The following is an 18,035-nucleotide window of genomic DNA, read 5'->3' on the forward strand; positions in this document are numbered from 1 at the left end:
TCAAATGCATTTTGAAATAAAAAGCAGTGAGTTTTATTTAGGTTGGATTTTACTAAGTTTTTCGTAAGTTTTTTTTTATTTTTTTTTTTAAAGTAGGCATTGAACTTCCTTGAATACGCCATATTGCTCACAGCCGGACTGAAACACAAAGTGAAACACGGGAATAAACCTGCTTTAAGTATATAGAAACGCCATAACCAGAAGCGAAAATGACTTCCGTGGAAATGGACTTGGGGAAATATTTAGCTCGCATCGGGTTTACGGGCCCCGCGGAGCCCAGCCTGGAGGTGATGCGGACGTTGCACACCTGCCACCTCCTGTCGGTGCCGTTTGAGGACCTCACGGTGCACAGCGGGGGTCGAGTCCAGCTCGACCTCCCCCTTCTGTACGACAAGATCGTGAACCATCGCCGAGGAGGCTTCTGCTATGAGAACAACAGCCTCTTTCGCTGGCTGCTGACCGAACTGGGCTTCCAGGTGACTATACTCTCAGGCCAGGTGAAGAACAGGTTCACGGGTTGCTACGGGCCACCTTTCGACCATTTCATCCTACTGGTTGAACTTGAGGGCCGGCGATGGCTGTGTGACGTCGGGTTCGGGGTTCCCGGTTTCAGTGTCCCGCTGTCACTGGACACTGAAGACCCCCAGGAGCAGAGCCACCGAGTGTACCGGATCAGGAAGGACCTGGAGATGCATTTTGTGGAGTGGCAAGAGGAAGAAAACAGAGGAGTAGATGGAGACTGGAAAGAGATCTACAAGTTCACCCTTAAACGTCGGAGTAAGGAGGACTTCACTGAGATGTGCCAATACCACCAGACCTCCCCCAGCTCCATCTTCTTCTGCAAGTCCCTCTGCACTGTTCTGAGACCTGGCGGGAGGCTCACCTATATAGGCCACAGATTGATCACCATCACATTCCCAACAGAAGAGAACAGGCATGTGGTGGAAACCATCACAGAACTTAAAGATGAAGAGATTCCTGGTGTTCTAAAGGAAAAGTTTGGAATTGTACTTAATTCCACGCTCATAGCAAAGGATGAGAAAATCACACCACCTCTAATCACATATTAAACATACGCACAGTTATATGGGATAAATTCATACCTCTTATGGCTCCATAACAACAAAATGTATGAATACTCTAAGATTAGGTCCAATGGCTTTTGTTTTTAAATCCATCTAATCACTGAGGTCTGAACAAAGCAATTTATACATTATTTTAACCTTTAAGTTAGAAAAGTCTCTACCTCTGTTAAAACCCAGATCTACTTGTTAATCAATCGCAGACACTGATCTGCCGTGAGAAAAGATGCAACAGAAAATAAACTGTCATTCTGATTTAATAAATTATACATACACTTTTAAGATGTACAATGGTCATTGCATTAATCCACATCGGTCCTTTAAGACAAAGTCTCCTTCCAAAGTATTTACACATGTACATTTAAATCAGGCAGCACTTTATAAAGCAAGGCATGAATCTCAATACAGATGTTGGGCTTCAAATGAAAACTTTAATGCTCCTGCCTATTCTGTTTGTTTGAGGGGATTACTCAGCTGTCCAGTTATTACACTAAGTTTTCCCATCCTGACTTTGATGAAATGAATTTGAATAACACCCATAAAGTCCAGCAATAATCACAGGTGATTTCAAGGATTACAGTCTGAGGGTTGAGCTGAACCCTCCACCCCCCCAAAAAAACCAACAAAAAAGCAGACAGGCCATGGGCTGGACGAGATGTGCGCAGGGTCATGGGTTCAAAAAAACCAAACAAAAAAAACAAACATGGCATCATGTGACACAAATATTTATTCTACGACAGGGTTGGAGGGTGGGATTGAGCTTCCTCTGCCAGCTTTGCGTTCGTAGTTGACAAGCCTCTGGCCGACCAGGTACCTGCAAAAACAGATTATTACAGCATTATTACTATTCATTTTTATGGACTTAACTCTAATTTGAAGGCTACACACACAGTATGAAACAATAATCCAAAAATATCCAACTACAGCAAAAAGTCTGAACAACGTGTTTAACCTCCTATATTAAATCTGCAGTTTGTTTTTATAATGATGCACCGAAATATACATTTGAAAAAGAAAAAGGGGGGGAGGTTGTCAATATAAGACAAACTTATTAAAAAAAACCAAAAACAAAAACAAAACATGCTGCTTTCTCCAGACTGATCAGTGCTGAAAGTTTCGTACTTGTCGTTCTTGATGTGTTCATAAAGACGTTTAAACTGTCGGATCTGAAAGGAGAGGATGCCGATAAGTGAGACGACCATCAAGAGGAAGGGGTAGATTCTCCTCTGCATTAGAATCTCCATCTCTGGGGTAACGCCTGCAAAAACAAAGCATAATTGTATTCAGTTATATGATTTTTCAAGAGTTCCCATTATTCCTATCATTAACTCCATCAAGATGAGAAGAAATGTGATATTTTGGGGACACCTGTTATGTTAAATTAGGTGTTAACTATATTAGAATTATTACCTAGTGACGGTACATCTCCAATAACAAGTCCAAGTGGCAGATTTATCACCAGTTCAGTGCCCAAACAAATCAGAAGGTAGGTCACAATCTTCCACTTTTTTGGGCGAGGCTTTTATTACAAAACCAGTGTATTTATTAGTTTCATTATCTAATTGATAGCATCCATGTGTAAAAATGTGTAAAGTGTTCCCTGATTGGATGATTGAATTCTACTTGATGAATGGGAGAGAACATATTATTGTGTGTGAGTGATTGTGTACAGTGGTGGCCATACGTTTTGAGAATGACACAAGTAATGGTTTTCACAAAGTTTGCTCCTTCCGTTTTTATGACAGCAGTTTCCATATACTCTGAATGTTATGAAAAGTCCTTCTTTGCCAAGAAAACAAACTTAACCCCCAAAAACATTTCCACTGCATTTCATTGCTGCCATAAAAGACCCTGCAGAGATCATTTCAATCTTCTAGTTAACTCAGGTGAGAATGTTGATGAGCACAGAACTTGAGATCTTTATGTCTTGACTATTAAGTTAGAATAGCAGACTGGATGTGTTAAAAGGAGGGTGATGCTTGAAATCATTGTTCTTCCTGTTAACCATGGTTACCTGCAAAAAAGAAAACAGAAACAAAACAAAAAAAACCCATGCAGCCATCATTGTGTTGCATAAAAAGGGCTTCACAGGCAAGGATGTTGTTGCTATTAAGATTGCACCTAAATCAACCGTTTATCGGATCATCAAGAACTTCAGGAAAGAGGTTCAATTGTTGTGAAGAAGGCTTCAGGGTGCCCAAGAAAGTCCAGCAAGCTCCAGGACCGTCTCCTAAAGATGATTCAGCTGCAGGATTGGAGTGCAACCAGTGCAGAGCTTGCTCAGGAATGGCAGCAGGCAAGTGTGAGTGCAAGTCTGGAAAAAAGCCTGGAGAAAAAATAAGTGAGGCTACCATGTCCTGAGACCATTCATCTGTGGGGCTGCTTCTCATTCAAGAGAGTGGGGTCACTCACAATTTCGCCAAACCAAAACATCCTCCGACAGCAATTTCTTCCAACTATCCAAGGACAGTTTGGTGAAGAACAATGCCTTTTCCAGCATGATGGAGCACGGTGCCATGAGGCCAAAGTGATAACTAAGTGGTGCTGGGAACAAAACACTGAAATTTTGGGTCTATTGCCAGGAAACTCCCCAGACCTTAATCCAATTGAGAATTTGTGGTCAATCCTCAAGAGGCGGGTGGACAAACGAACTCCAAGCATTGATTATGAAAGAATGGGTTGCCATCGTCGGCCTTGGCCCAGAAGTTGATTGACAGCACGCCAGGACAAATTGCAGAGGTCTTGAAAAAGAAAGGCCAATACTACAAATATTGACTCTTTGCATAAACGTGATGTAATTGTCAAAAAAAGCCTTTGAAACTTATGAAGTGCTTGCAACTATACTTCAATACGTCACAGAATCACTGAAGCAGCAAACTTTGCGAAAACTAATATTTGTGTCATTGACAAAACCTTTTGGCCACGACTGTACACATCGTTTTTTGTAACCGATGATGGTCGGTTGGACCGAAATATTGTGATTTTAGAAAATAATGGGAAGTGAGACAGAGTGCGGAGGTTATAATTTCATCCTTTAAAACATTTTTCCCCCTCTGGTTTATTGCTGAACTCACAAAAAGCTTAAATCTAGAGGAAACCATTAGTAATTTCCATTTCTTTTGCCACTAAGACTGCAATGTGCCGTATATTGTCAATGAGAAAGTCCTATTTTGGTTAGGAAACTCTTCAAGTGACGCCTTAAGATCCATATGCAGAGAGATACTCACCTACAGCCGGTACCACCCCGGCAGCAATCACATATGGCACACATAAAGACAACAGCAGGACTGAAATGACAGGAGCTGCCAGTTTACGGATGATGAACTGGAGATCAATGTTGCGAATTCCATTTGCATAAACCTAGAGAAAGAGTTTACACTTTATAACGTACTAAACAGTTAATTTAATTCATCTCCAAGAAACAGACATGACAGAGATAGGGAAGACAGACTAGCAAACTACACACTGTGAGTCAACAGAATAAAACCCTTTCAAAGTTATGTAGTCAAGAGTCTGATCGTTTGTAAAAATGTTTACTGTGTATCAGTTGGATATTTGGTGTGTCCAGTACCAACCTGCTCAATAACAGTCTTCAGCCACCACTGAGGGCCCATGAGAGTGATGGCAGCAATAATTTTGGCATGAAGAACCCCGAGAGCCCAATCCTGCAGACAAGTTCAATGGATGAACATAAGTGTGAGAACTCCTTAAGCTCTATTTAGTAACCTCCAAGATCCCATTAGGGAAAAGAAACACAAATGCATACAATCCTTACCTGCCAGGGATAGAAAAGGGGTGTTTGGTCTAAGGGTACCCTGAGCGGAGCCACGATGACTAATTCAAACAGCAGGCCCAGTAGCAAAGGAATGACTCCAGCGACCAGCAGAGCCACAACAAGGGTCTTCAGGATCTACAGAAGCAAATTAGGGTATTGAAAAAAAAAAAAATCATTAAGAGATGCCACTTGCAGATAAGGAAACATATACGGCACTATAAAGGTTAATCTGCTGGGAATGCTACTTCAATGAACAAGTTGGTAATTTAGGATAACAGCTAATGAGAGCTCATTCTCAGTTACATCCATTTAACAAAAACACAGTGTCAAAGCTGGAAAGGGAGCAACCAATTAGTACAACCCTCTGCTGCCCAACTTCGAAGTTTGCCAACAACCCAGTCAGCTCACTGATGCTCACCATGAGTGTCCACTCCTGGACTTTGTGTACAATAACAGTGCGTCCCTGTGGCATCCACGCCAGCAGAACAGTGACCCCGCGGATAGAAAGCCAGCAGACATACAGACCACATGCTGCTGTGTACAGCTCGTGGATTTTGGAATTTCCTGTCCAGAAAGACATCAGCCAGCGGCCAGTGAATACTGTAAAAAAACAAACAAAACAAAACAGTGAGGAAAAAAAGTTGACCACAGCAACTCTATGTTTGCCCGTAAAAAGAACTGTACTTTTCATATACACAATGATGTGTTTGTGTATATGAAAAGTACCACATCTCACCTGGTAGGGTTAAGCACACCAAACTAGCCACCAGCAGAGTGATGCACATGAAAGCTATAAGCAGCACAATCTGGGGGAAAAGGGGACACATTTCAGTTTAAAAGCTACAAGATGGGACATGCTGCAAAGTCAAAGCTCTATTTTACAGACTCCGGTTGCATAAGCTAAGGCTAGTATAAACAGAATCTCAGAGATTAGGGTGTTTAACATGAAAGATGAAGATCATAATGACAGAGTTGTGCAGGCTCAGATGGGCAGTAAATGGTTGCTAGGGCGTTGGCTGATTTCAAAATTTGACTCAGAAACCACAAATTACAGGAGACGCATCTTTATTTTAAGACTTGTTTTATCTGTAAAAATAGCCTCTATCTTTGTTCTAAAGCGTGGAGGACTATGACCCTTAATTAAATAATATAAATCATATGTAAAACTACATCTTGCATGTTTGGGGGTTTGCTTTGTCAAATCTTACTTGTAATTTGAATAAAAACTAACAACCTCTCAGGGTTCCAGTGTTAAAGACAACCTTTTTTCTTTATTTCAAATGAACATGTCTGTGGGTGCGATACAAATAAGAGCAAGGGAAAAAACACAGATGCTTTGGCAGCTGGCAATAGTTCTGCATTATTGTGGTCACTAAAACGGCACAAACATCAGAAATCTGGGGGGGGGAAAAAACCCACTGGAAAGTCACAAAGAGCCCTTCAATTATTATATCACATTCATGCATGAGAAGAAACCTGGACGTCAGTCAACTTTGTCAGTGAAACTAAAAGACATGCTAGAGCACTACAGACTACACTCAAAGACATGGTCAAAGATGGCTGTCCATTCATATCTCTAAAAGCTGTTTAGTTTAAGAACCACAGTATCCTGGTCTTCCCTACACATCTATCTGTAAAGTGCACTCCTTAAAGACATATATGAAAAAAGCCTTTCTCACCCTTAAAGGGAAGCGAAGAGGTCGGTGGTAGGGCTGGAAACCCACTGGTCCCCCTTGCTGCAGGATGGCCTGATGGGCTGCATGTAGCCCTTCACCAACAGCTGGTGCCGGGTTGTTATTGTTGTTGTGATGAACATGCGGAGGGTTGTTATTGTTGTTGTTGTTCACGGGCTGGTTGGCTTCATTGTCCTCTTGTTCGCCAAGGAGGTAGGAGTGGAGGTCTCTGGAGACAACACAAAGTGGTGACACAGTTACAGACGGTCAGTATATAAGGAAATATCATTGCCTCGGGTGTGTATTCAAACTTGGCTTACAGTAAATATCCTGCGCTGACTGTCCAGGCTCTGACCAGGCCTTTGAGCCACTGGCGAGTGTGTCCCTGCTCCAGTAGAGCTGGAAGCACAACCTGAAGCAGTAACAGCTCCAAAGACAGCTCACTGACAGGAGCGTCACTGAGAGGAAAGAAGTGACAAAGAAACAGACATTTATCTAACAAACACCAGACTAAACATTTTTATATTATTTTAAGTGTCAAACAGCATAAGCTCAAGTGGATTTGTAACTGCAAATCTTGCTTTTTCACATGTGGTGATACTTCCACTTTGGTATGAACAGGAAGTGGTTTCTCAGATCATTTCAGGCCAGCAGGTTTCACACAGATTATTAATAAGTAAACTATATCTTTGTTATGTACGCTGCTTACCTATAGAGCATGACATTGTAGGGAAGGAAGGTGGGCAGCAATAGTTTAATGAGCTTGATGGGAAGCCACAGCATGAGCAAGACAATTGAGCCGAACACAACCACAGACAGGATGAACCGCCTCAGGTGTCTGTAGATGGGCAAGTGAATCATCTCCTGCACTGGGTTAAAATCTGGATCATTGAGGTTCCTCAGAAACCAGAGCACTCCAGGTCTCAACACCTAATGGAGGCAGAAGGTGGAATGATTTAGAGCACCGGAGACTTTTTTCCTCTTTACTATCATCTGAAAAATTAACCTGAAGCACTCACAGTCCTTGTTTCCCTAACTGAATGCATTTGAGAGTCTGTTTTTCTTACCTCTCTCAGCAGGAGGATGAAAGATGCAAAGTAGAAGACATAGACCATTCCCACCAGCCAGTGCAGGAACATGGTAGTACCAGGTGCTGATTTGAAGCTCATTTCTCTGTCTTTCAGCGAGGCGTCAAACATCTCCTGCAGGATGAATCAAATAAAAGCAGGGTCTAAGATGATGCTTTGATCACCCGTTTTTGCTCAAAAGCTGCTCTAAACTTCATGTTTTTCTAAATGTAAATACTTTAAAGGATTCACCCTCTGCTATATAAAAGCTAAGAAAGATTTTTTTGCATGTTTGCACTGAACCATAATGTTTACGTTTTAGGCTAACATAGGACAAATAGTTTAGATGTAGATATATACACTGCAGATAAACTGCATTGAAACGGAAACCAAATTCGCTTGTAAATACAAAATGTGAAACTTTCTGCTTTTGACTGCAAAGCGATAAGAGCTGCTTACACCACACTGGCCATTTTCAGGGCCAATTAATTTGTTTCACAGGCGAACAGCTGCAGAGCAGATGAGACATGGTTCCCTTCTGCTGTGTAAGCTGCGCCACCTGTTGTGAGGAAGGTTGTTTGGCTTTGGAAAACAGGATCAGGAAAAAAAAATATATATTAACTGCCGTGTTATGATTTGGATAAGTACTATGCAAGCCAATGTTGTGGTAGAGAGAGACTTTGTTCTAGTAAGTGTTAGCACAAACAAACTCTCTGACAAACAAAGAGAGTGACAGCCACAGCATAGAGGCGTTTGGTACTCTCTCACTCCCCAGTCCTCCAAACCAGTCTGTTCTCTGTTTTTGTGTGCACTGATGAATGTATGAACTGGGTGAGCTAAAGCATCTGGCTTTGTCTGTGTGCTGAGCAGGCCTGCTGAAAGCCACTTCAAAGGTGTTGTGACAGAGCCTCTGCGGGGTATTAGCCATCCCTCTCATTTGGCAAAATGTATGAAAATGGAATAAAATAGGAGTATTCACTGAAATTTCACAGGGAACAAGATATATTCAGTCACTGGTGCTCGGAAAACGCTTTTAGATAGAAGAAAACTTACGCATTTATCACTATAAAACATCAGACTTAACGATCACATCTGCCAAGTACGTTAATTAGAGTATGGACCCCCAGGCTAAAATACTCAATCAGTTTAATTAAAACAAAAAGTCCAAGAGCAACAGAGATGTAGTGAAAACGTGATGAAAAGAATTTGTCTCTTACTAAAGAGCAGATGTCAAGCCACCATCCGCAGATCAATGGAAAAACACCTATCTCCACAACAACCAGCAGAGAGACCTGTGAGGATAGAAAAGGCTGCTGTCAGTATCAGTTAACATTAAATGTAAACACAAAAAAAGACTAAAAAAACCTCTGTGACAAGTAGTGATACATGAAATACTTAATACAGAAGTTCTGCACTTGTGTGTTATAACAATCCAGGGACCTATTCAATGGCTAGAGCTAGCTTTATTGTATGATTGCAAACAAAATCTTAGATACTAAGAGAGTGAAAACGCCAGCGTCAACATGACTAACACAAAGAAAAAAAAAATGCAGTCAATGTTACCTTGACAACAATGTAGCAGACTCCAAGGAGACGCCGGGAGCGCTGGAAACTGACCAGAGCAGCCAGTCCCTAAAACAGCCATTAAGGATCAATACTGCACATATATTCTTATTTGCACAGACCTGAATTACCTCATGTTCCCTTTCTCATACTTTTTTATTTTTTTATTTTTTTATTTTACAGCCTGCATGCACCAGACTGATAGAATAGGTTTGGATTAGGCATCATCAGGGCTTTTTATGAACTTAGATGGAAGGATACATGACACAGGATGAGAGTCATTGCTAGCAGTATGTAGCCAACGATTGTTGTGATTAAGCCCTCAAAATGAGAAGCCTGGACCTAAAAAAACAAAACAAAAAAAACAAAAAACAAAAACAAAGTTGTAATCAGAAAATTAAAGATATTATCAAGGAACATGCAATTGTATTATAAAGTGACAGAAGCATTTTCTCACATATTCTTCGAAGCCAAGACCAACAACAGAGAAGTGGCCGATGTGATACGGACAAAATGCTAAATGAAAGGGAAAAAAGAAGACATTTTTATTACTGTATTAGTTATACGGTGGATTCATTTTGATGTCAGAAAAAGGACTATTATGATCATGGTTATGCTACATCGTTGTTTCAGTTTACTCACCAAAGACCAGGATGAACAGTGTGTTGAGAGACACCACCCAAAACACGTGCTCCTACAAGACAAAGACACCAATCTTTACTTGAGTTTCAGAAGGTAATATTTATTTAGAGAAATCTATTTAGGTTAGGACTTACCAAAAATACCAGTGAACCATCCAGGCCAAGCATCTGTTTGGAAAATTGAAATAGTTTGTGTATAAATATGAAAAGAGACAAGACAACAGCTACATACTAATAAATAGGTGCCTGGAGATTGTGAATGTTATGCAGCAGTTACCCTTTCCCAGGTGAGCTCCTCTGCTGCTCTGTCCCACTCCAAAGCATTCCAATTCATGTCATCTACACAGACAGATAAAGACAAAAAACGCCTTGTAGACTAATAAAAAACAGTCAGCAACTTGAAACATAATCGATATAAAAACAATCAGTTTATCTCCCTACATGTCAGACATAGTCAAAGAATAACAAAATCATGTGTTTACTCAGGCAAATCATTCTGCGGTGGTACATTTTTTCCTTGTTGTCCTGCTTTTGTTGCAAACAGTAAACGAAAAGCAATGTTTTCCCCGCTCTGCTGAAACAGTTATTGTTACGTTATTGATGTTGCTCTGGGAAAATCTGTTAGTTTGACATGAACATTGTGCTACTGTCAGGCTTTTTCTGTGCAATTTATTTAGCTGTAGTGACAGCCAACAGCTAGAGTAATGTATAATACAATAGCAATTTATTTTCAGCGTTTTCTGCTTAGCTTGATGCAAAAATCAGTCCATTAACAAAGCTGAACAAATGAGTGTGATTTCAAGGCTATGGGGCAAAAAATTGACATAATGTTATATTGTTCCCAAATCAACTGTGATGCTTTGGCAAACCGTCAAACAAATGAGGCCACTTTGGGACCCATTTGTATGCTGTAATGGCAGTGCTCCTGCTCTTGGGTTTGTTTAGTGGCATTTCCATAAACCTGCTGTTTGAAAAATGCAAAAACCTCTTACTCCATTACTAAACATGCTTTTGGTTGTCGGGCTGTCGGAGAGGATTTCTATTTTCATTTGTGAAATTATTTGTATTTTGCATTCATGAAACTTTACAACTTAAGAACTGATGTATCTGACAGTTAAATCTACTTTAACAAAGAATCACTTTTTGCAATATATAATTTTAATTAGCTGAAAAAAATGCATACATCTTAAGTTAAGTAAAGAAATAATAAAGTCCCACCTTGTGCACCATTGTTGGGGTCTGCATCTTCAGCAGCTGCTGCCTCCTCTTCCAGCTCTGGATCATCGCCTTGCTCTTGGGGGGCGTCAGGAGGCTCGGGCTCTGCCTCATTCTGGGCTAGAGGATCAGCAGGTGCTGGCTGGGCCGCAGGGGGATCACCAGCTGCTGCCTGACCTGCAGCTTGTGCCTGGGGGAGAGGGAACACGGGGCATAACTTCAAAAAACAGAGTAACTTATCATGTAATGAAATCACAATATGTTGTCTAGTATATTAATTATCTATAACACAATCAACCACAATGTGTGTAACTGAAGGAAAATAAAAATACTAGCAGCTGCCAGTGCCACCCCTCCACCTACTAGTAAATGTACCCATCATATAAATTTGACAATTCTAGGTGATTCTCAACCTCTGACCTTGAGTTCAAGGTCACCGGACTTGAACTTTTTTTGAGATGTTGATATTTGCACCTATGGTTTGAATTTCAAAATCCTACGTCTCCTTGTTCTCAACTTGTTGCATTCCCAGGATATTCAGATAACTTGACCTTGACACCAGGAGTCAAATTCATCCTGAGGTTTTTAGTGGATGCATCTAAGATAGGGTATTTGAAAATGCTAGTTCACTTTCTTGTCCAGTTATTGGATTCACAAATGTTTTTAAAAACTTGACCCCTGATGTTGAGGTTGAGATTTTTAGTAGCTGCACTTATGATATGAATTTCCAAATCCTATGTCATCTAGTACTCAACTTATTGTAATCACAAACTTGGGTTTCCAAAACACTCACCCACATGTGACAACAGGGTGACGACAATATCCCATCAACCTTTTACAGCTGGGGGTTTAAAAAAAACCACCCAAACACAGTAAAAACATTTACTCATTTGCTTCTATTTACTTTCAATGACCTGTCCCACCACTATAATTTAAGTTGATTATGAGTTGGATAATTAGCAGGAGATTCATTTGCTACAGCAGGATGTGGTATGGTAATTACACACATTGTCATAAATGTGTAAGGTGCATGCAGCATGTTATTCTGGTTAGCATTTAAATAGCTCATGTTTTTAATTTGCAGTTAAGTGAATTACATAAATCAGATTTTTTTACTGTGTCATTTTAAACCTCAAAGAAACACAATTATACCATCCAGTTAAGAATCTAATTTAGTAATCAGTCCAGCAAAGTACCTCATTGGCTTGTCCGGCAGCATTGGGCTGTGGTGGCTGGTGCTGTTCTAACCACTGGGGGGCTCCACCGTGGACTATCTGTTCTCTGAGCCATACCAGACTAATAAATGCACATAGGGTGCAGGTAACCACAAAGCAACCCTGTAGACAATCTGCAAGCAGGTTCTCCCTGTAGGAATAAAAACAATAGCACACATTCAATAAAAATGATCCTCTGTTACTCATCTACTGTCCAGTAAAGAAAATAGACAAGCTAACAATCTTGATCTCCATCAGGTTTTGCATATTTTGTGCTACAGTTGATGATAAAAAGCATTATCACTCACGTAGAGAGCATGTCCAGCGGCAGTGTCAAAAGAGAGCTCACAGAGCCGGTAAAAAGACACTTATAGATGCGACCTGGGGAAAAAAACATATTTAAAATCTACCCGTTTCTATTGTATGAAAATTTGTATAGTTCAGGCTTACATTTTTACATTAAGTACTGAGAGGGATTTACATGTTTTGGAACAAAGAACACACTTTCTTGTTATGTATGTAGTGACACTAAACCTATAATGCTCTTTAACATTAGCTAACATGAACACCTTATATGTTACTTTGACTGTATTTAACACCCCAGAAAGGGGAAATTTGTAAATGCGTGTAAGTGCACAGACATTTCCACATACAGCAGATGTGGAAAAACATTTAGAGGGTCACCATATAAAGAATATTTGCTCCCAAATCTATTAAATAAGTTGGTCATCAACACTAAAATAACAGTACTTCTAAAAGTTAAAACAAAAATATGATTTCATAAATAACTTGTACATGTTAGACAATTTTTTCCTTTTTAAAGGGGTTTTAAAGATAATTTCTCCTTGTATTCATGTCTGTGGATACTTACATGCAGTGAGAGGAACAACACCAAGCCATGCAAAGGCCACCAGTGTGTAATGGAACCAGTAGCGAATGGCAGTGCCCACACTGGTAAGAAGGCCGGCACAAATGTCCTGGATGGGCAGACGTGAGGGCATGTCTGGGGAGTAGACTGAAGAGGACAGACGGGAAAGAGTGAACCAGAGTCAAATTATCTTTTGTGCTTGGTCATTTTCTTTTTTCGCTGATAGCAGCTATTTAGATTATTCTGTAACACTAAATGAAAACAGCACCAACTAATGAATAATTCACATGCAAAAAAACAAACAAACAACAATTTATATGGCCCCCTCCGTAAGGCTAAATTGGAGGCTTGCGGCTACAAAATGCATTTTAATGGATTATCTGTTAATGTCACAAGGACTTACTTGGTGTGAAAGCAAATCTGTGCTTGCATAATTCACAGTACTCCTTCCTGCTGTGCTTCAGCCACTGGACCAAACTGTAAAATGACATTTAAAGAATGAAGAAAACTGATGAAAACAATGTAATATTTGTGCTCTATTTTCACATTTTGAGCACATGAATAATGACTGGATTGAAAAACGGCTTCATACACATATTCATTTGTTACATCCAATGTATTATGTGTGTCCCAATATAAGACATTTTTCCCACTGTGAGAATGTGTATTATTTAACCTTCAGGGCCTGAAATGCCTAGTGTAAATCATGCCAATTTTTGGTTCCAAAAAGTGGCATGATTTTTAGGAAGTCCTTTCAAAATCCCATTTAAGACATTTTAAGCCTGAAATAACCCATAAAAAAATATTTTTATTAATTGGTGTCTTCAGATTTGGTCAGTTTGAGATATTTGGATTAAGTTAGATAAATTCAATTGCCAATAGAAAGGATTGCAACGGTGCAGATTTAAAGAACAGTCCAAGTCCAGACACTTCCAAAGGTCTGAAGTGTTGACCCAACATAACCTTTTCATGATACCACTGCCATGGCTACAATAGTAGTAACACTGCCACCAATATGATGCAATGAAAATGTAAGTGCAGCTGGGACTACTGAATCTGTCACTGTGAGACTTGCTACCTCTCAGACTCCTTATAGACACACCTGGTATCAATTTAAAAACCCTACATTGCTTTGGCCTCAAGTTATGACATGCACAAGATTTTCAGAAAACTTACTCTGAGCTTGCGATCATGGTCAACTAGATTTAAACTCATTCAGGATTTTTAGTAGATGCAAATATAAAATCACTTTGAATGTCACTTTGTTCTTGAGTTATTGCATTCACAAGATTTTCAGAAAAATTTGACCTTAGACTTTAGGGCTGTTCGATATAATGATATATATCGGATGACGATATAAAACCATCTATCGTTTCATTTTACGCTATCGTTTGTTTCGTGGTGTCGTAAAATAAACTGTTTAGGGCAATATTTTTTTCATCGTTTTGATGGTCACTGTAGTGGCTATATTAATGTCTTAAAGTTCTCTCTTTCTCTTATAATATAATATTGCTTATAATATTATTATAATATTATAATATTATTATATCTTATAATATTATTGCTAATATATATTGTAATATATCTATATCACTAAAGCACTTCTGGATGGATGCAAACTGCATTTCGTTGCCCTGTACCTGTGCATGTGCAATGACAATAAAGTTGAATTCTATTCTATTCTATTCTATATTTAATATAACCACACTACAGACAGACAAGCGCCAGTAAAACCATCGCGTGTCCGCTTGTTTATTTTCCATATAAACCTTTCACAATAAAGCTCAAGATCCTGTTGAGACGTTTCAAAATAAACTGAATCACGTGAAAGAGTATGCAGAGTATTTACGGATGAAAAGCAATAAAGAGCCACCAGGTGCTAAAAAATAAACCTTAGACTCAAACGGTAGAACAGGCTTTTCCCCGCAGCACGTCGTGTAATAAATACTCACAAAGAAAACGGTGACCGTTACAACTGATGTCTAAAAATGTATAGTTTCATGCATCGGTTAAAACAGTCGACTCCAGGTACATGACGCCCAGCTGGAAACACTTCGAGCTGTGGAGCTCCCCGAAATTCACAGAATTTAGAGAAAATGGTAAATTTTTGTGATTTATATCGTTACTTGGGACAATAGATGTCTTATATCGGGATATGAGATTTTGGTCATTTCGCACAGCCCTATTAGACCTTGTGGTTGAAATCTTCCATTTTTTTTAGTAAATAAATGCAAGGTATCAATTTCAAGCGCTCTTACAATAACAATACCCAGTATTAATATACTTCAGTATCAGACTGACAATATCAGTCTTTTCCAGCTGAGGGGTAATAAAAACATTTCATTGTAAAATCCACACTAATTAACAACAATCTGTGTTTGTATAGTATAGTATGTTGTCTATAATAACACCATTCCAGCTTACTGGGACACTGAAATGTAGCATTATTATTAATATGCATATGGGTCATGAAAGGGAGTTACCATCAGTCGAATCCTACAGTACAACAACATTAAGAATAACATGCGTTTACACTGGACAGAACTATTTTATCTAAGCAAAACTTTCAAAAAACGCAAAACAATCCAGGTCTGGTCTTTGCTTTGCTCTTCTACACACTCACAAACTTCAAAATACCTTCATCTTTAATTTTCACAATGCAAATTTCTCACCTAAGACCTGTAATATGGTATACTGCCATACAATATTGTTACCACTACAGAGAGGGCCTAACCTGTGCTTCAGGAAGTTCTCAAGAAACAGAACTTAAACTAAGGAAGGAAATTTCATTTTCCAGATTACTTTGATTTTCAAATCAAGGGCAAATGTGCGCACCATATTGGAATGATCTGATTACAAAACTGCCTTTTGAAAACTATTTATTATTGACACAAGAACAAAATGATGAAAGAACAATGCTATATCATGTGCAATACATCGATTTAGCAACACTGGGTTGAATGAAGCTTTCACAACCGCTTGTTTACGTTGTGAGTCAGGAGACTTCCTAGCTTAAAACCAAGATGTCAAAATCATTTTACACCATGGGCCACATACAGTGCACTTTAATCTTAAGTGGGCCAGACCAGCGAAACTCCCCTTTCTATTAATGTGAAACATTTAGGTACACGTTCAAACCCTGAGAAGTCTTTATATGAAGAAAAGAAGGGCAATCCAACAGTAATTCCCAGTTATGCACTCAATCACAGTTTCCAAAGCCTTTTAGTGGGCCGGATTAGAGTCTTTGCCAGGTCAATTCTGGGGCCCGGGCCTTATGTTTGACATCCTTGGCTAGAGAAGTTATGGGAAAAGTAAGAATAAATGACTGTCTTGCAGTAACTAAGGCAGCATCTGTGAACATTCTGAATCTAATTAGTTACACCATGGTTACCGTGCTGTTTGTATGATTTTTTTTTTCTTTTAAATGTTTAACATAAAAAAGAGAAAGTTTTCCTTGGGAGGATCTGAGAACTACTTCTTCACAAGGTCACAATGAAAGCTGACAGAAAGAGGAAGAGACAGCCTAACACACTTACCATTCCTGGTGGATGAACTTGATACTGCCAGTGCAGACACAAGGGTGGTACAGGGGTTTGTCTGGGGTCCCCTCAGAGCGGCACACGCGACAAATATCCGCTACACACAAACAAAAACACACAACAGTTTCAATTTCAATGAATGTCTGATCCTCTTCGCCAAAGGTTAGCAAAACAGACGCGAGAGCAAGTGTCAGAGGGTGTGTATGTGGTGTCATATATACATATATATGCACAGTAATAGAGGATATTTAGTTAAAAGCAACATTTAAAAAAAATATTTGCACCAGCAGCGTGGCTTATGTAAACAGAGCGCACAGCAGGAAACTGATGACATCACTGGTAAATTCTGGTCCTTTCTACGCTCCCCGCTACTTATTGCACTATCCCCACATGCTAACATCGTGTGCTTTAAAACACCGTTTTCTCCCGTCTTAGCTGGCTACATCCAGCCAGCTAAGTTTAACCATTAGCAGGCCAGCTCAGCGGTCGGCGAGGTGATGCACTTGTGAAGCTAATGCTAGCTATTGATGAGAAATAAGCTACTAGAGGCATTTTTTTTTTTTTAAATTTACCTTCTTCAGCAGTATCCATGTTGCTCACTAAGCACCGGTCACCGTCTGTTATTCGACTAATTTGTACCGTGAACCCATCCACGACACGGACAGTATCGTTTAGCTAGCTCAGTTAAGCTAGCGAGACGACAATATCCTTATGGGTCAATTGCATTGACAATCATAAAATGGTTTCCCCACAGATTAAAACGTAAATCTTCGCTCCGCTGTGTTTTCTCGCGTCCAGTATATGTTCGCCAGTACACAAAGGTTTCTAATTCACTGTGTATGTCTAATATAACACAAGAAACCAGGGGGTAAACGCTACATCTCAGGGTGTTGATCATACGACAGTTTAAACCTGGGAGACAAATGGCTAGCTTAACCTGCTAACGCATGCGCCAACGACACTTCTGGCTCCTGTCATAACAGTTTTACTTCCCTACAGAGGTTCGAGTTTTACGGCAGGGAAACGACCATAACAACCGTCACGTGATTGTATTTCGTGTAATATTTTACTCAAATAAAACTAAATAATAAAAATGCAAAGAAATAAAAAAGATAGACGCAAAATTAAAAGTTACATACAATGAGAGAGAAAGAGCACCTGCAATATTTCGAAAATAAGAACTAAAAGTGTCAAGTAGACGTCACTATTAAACATTAAATTCTGCAGGAACAACAGGAACAAACATTTTTATTGGGAGGTTTTTCCGAACAGATAAGAGCTGTACTTAAGTATAAATATGTGGTCAAACTTGTCACCACAATACTTGTACACTGATCATTCGCTACAAAAATGAGCTTCAGCATTTATCTTGGAACTTTATTTCGCTCTCTTTATATG

General features: G+C 39.6%; 2 protein-coding genes across 2 annotated transcripts; one reads left to right on the forward strand and one right to left on the reverse strand.

The window, feature by feature from the left end:
* Nucleotides 1–80: 80 nt before the first annotated feature.
* LOC120741471 (arylamine N-acetyltransferase, pineal gland isozyme NAT-10-like) lies at nucleotides 81–1,694 on the forward strand. The gene has a single exon (XM_040044406.1). The coding sequence runs from the start codon at nucleotides 210–212 to the stop codon at nucleotides 1,068–1,070; it is 861 nt and encodes a 286-aa protein (XP_039900340.1). The 5' UTR covers nucleotides 81–209; the 3' UTR covers nucleotides 1,071–1,694.
* On the reverse strand, nucleotides 1,322–17,597 carry LOC120741466 (E3 ubiquitin-protein ligase MARCHF6-like). The gene is made up of 25 exons (XM_040044398.1): nucleotides 17,210–17,597; nucleotides 16,635–16,734; nucleotides 13,502–13,575; nucleotides 13,102–13,245; nucleotides 12,539–12,611; nucleotides 12,213–12,381; nucleotides 11,020–11,206; nucleotides 10,079–10,140; nucleotides 9,937–9,969; nucleotides 9,803–9,854; nucleotides 9,618–9,676; nucleotides 9,422–9,502; nucleotides 9,161–9,229; nucleotides 8,815–8,889; nucleotides 7,598–7,732; nucleotides 7,240–7,460; nucleotides 6,851–6,988; nucleotides 6,537–6,759; nucleotides 5,594–5,663; nucleotides 5,276–5,457; nucleotides 4,858–4,992; nucleotides 4,658–4,747; nucleotides 4,310–4,442; nucleotides 2,205–2,340; nucleotides 1,322–1,896 (listed from the first exon to the last, which is right to left on the reverse strand). Exons 1-25 carry the CDS (start codon nucleotides 17,226–17,228, stop codon nucleotides 1,809–1,811), a joined length of 2,748 nt encoding a protein of 915 aa, XP_039900332.1. The 5' UTR covers nucleotides 17,229–17,597; the 3' UTR covers nucleotides 1,322–1,808.
* Between the last annotated feature and the right edge of the window lie 438 nt (nucleotides 17,598–18,035).

This window comes from Simochromis diagramma, unplaced genomic scaffold (genome assembly GCF_900408965.1).
Source record: "Simochromis diagramma unplaced genomic scaffold, fSimDia1.1 OVJJ01000602.1, whole genome shotgun sequence".
Classification (NCBI taxonomy): Eukaryota; Metazoa; Chordata; class Actinopteri; order Cichliformes; family Cichlidae; genus Simochromis; species Simochromis diagramma.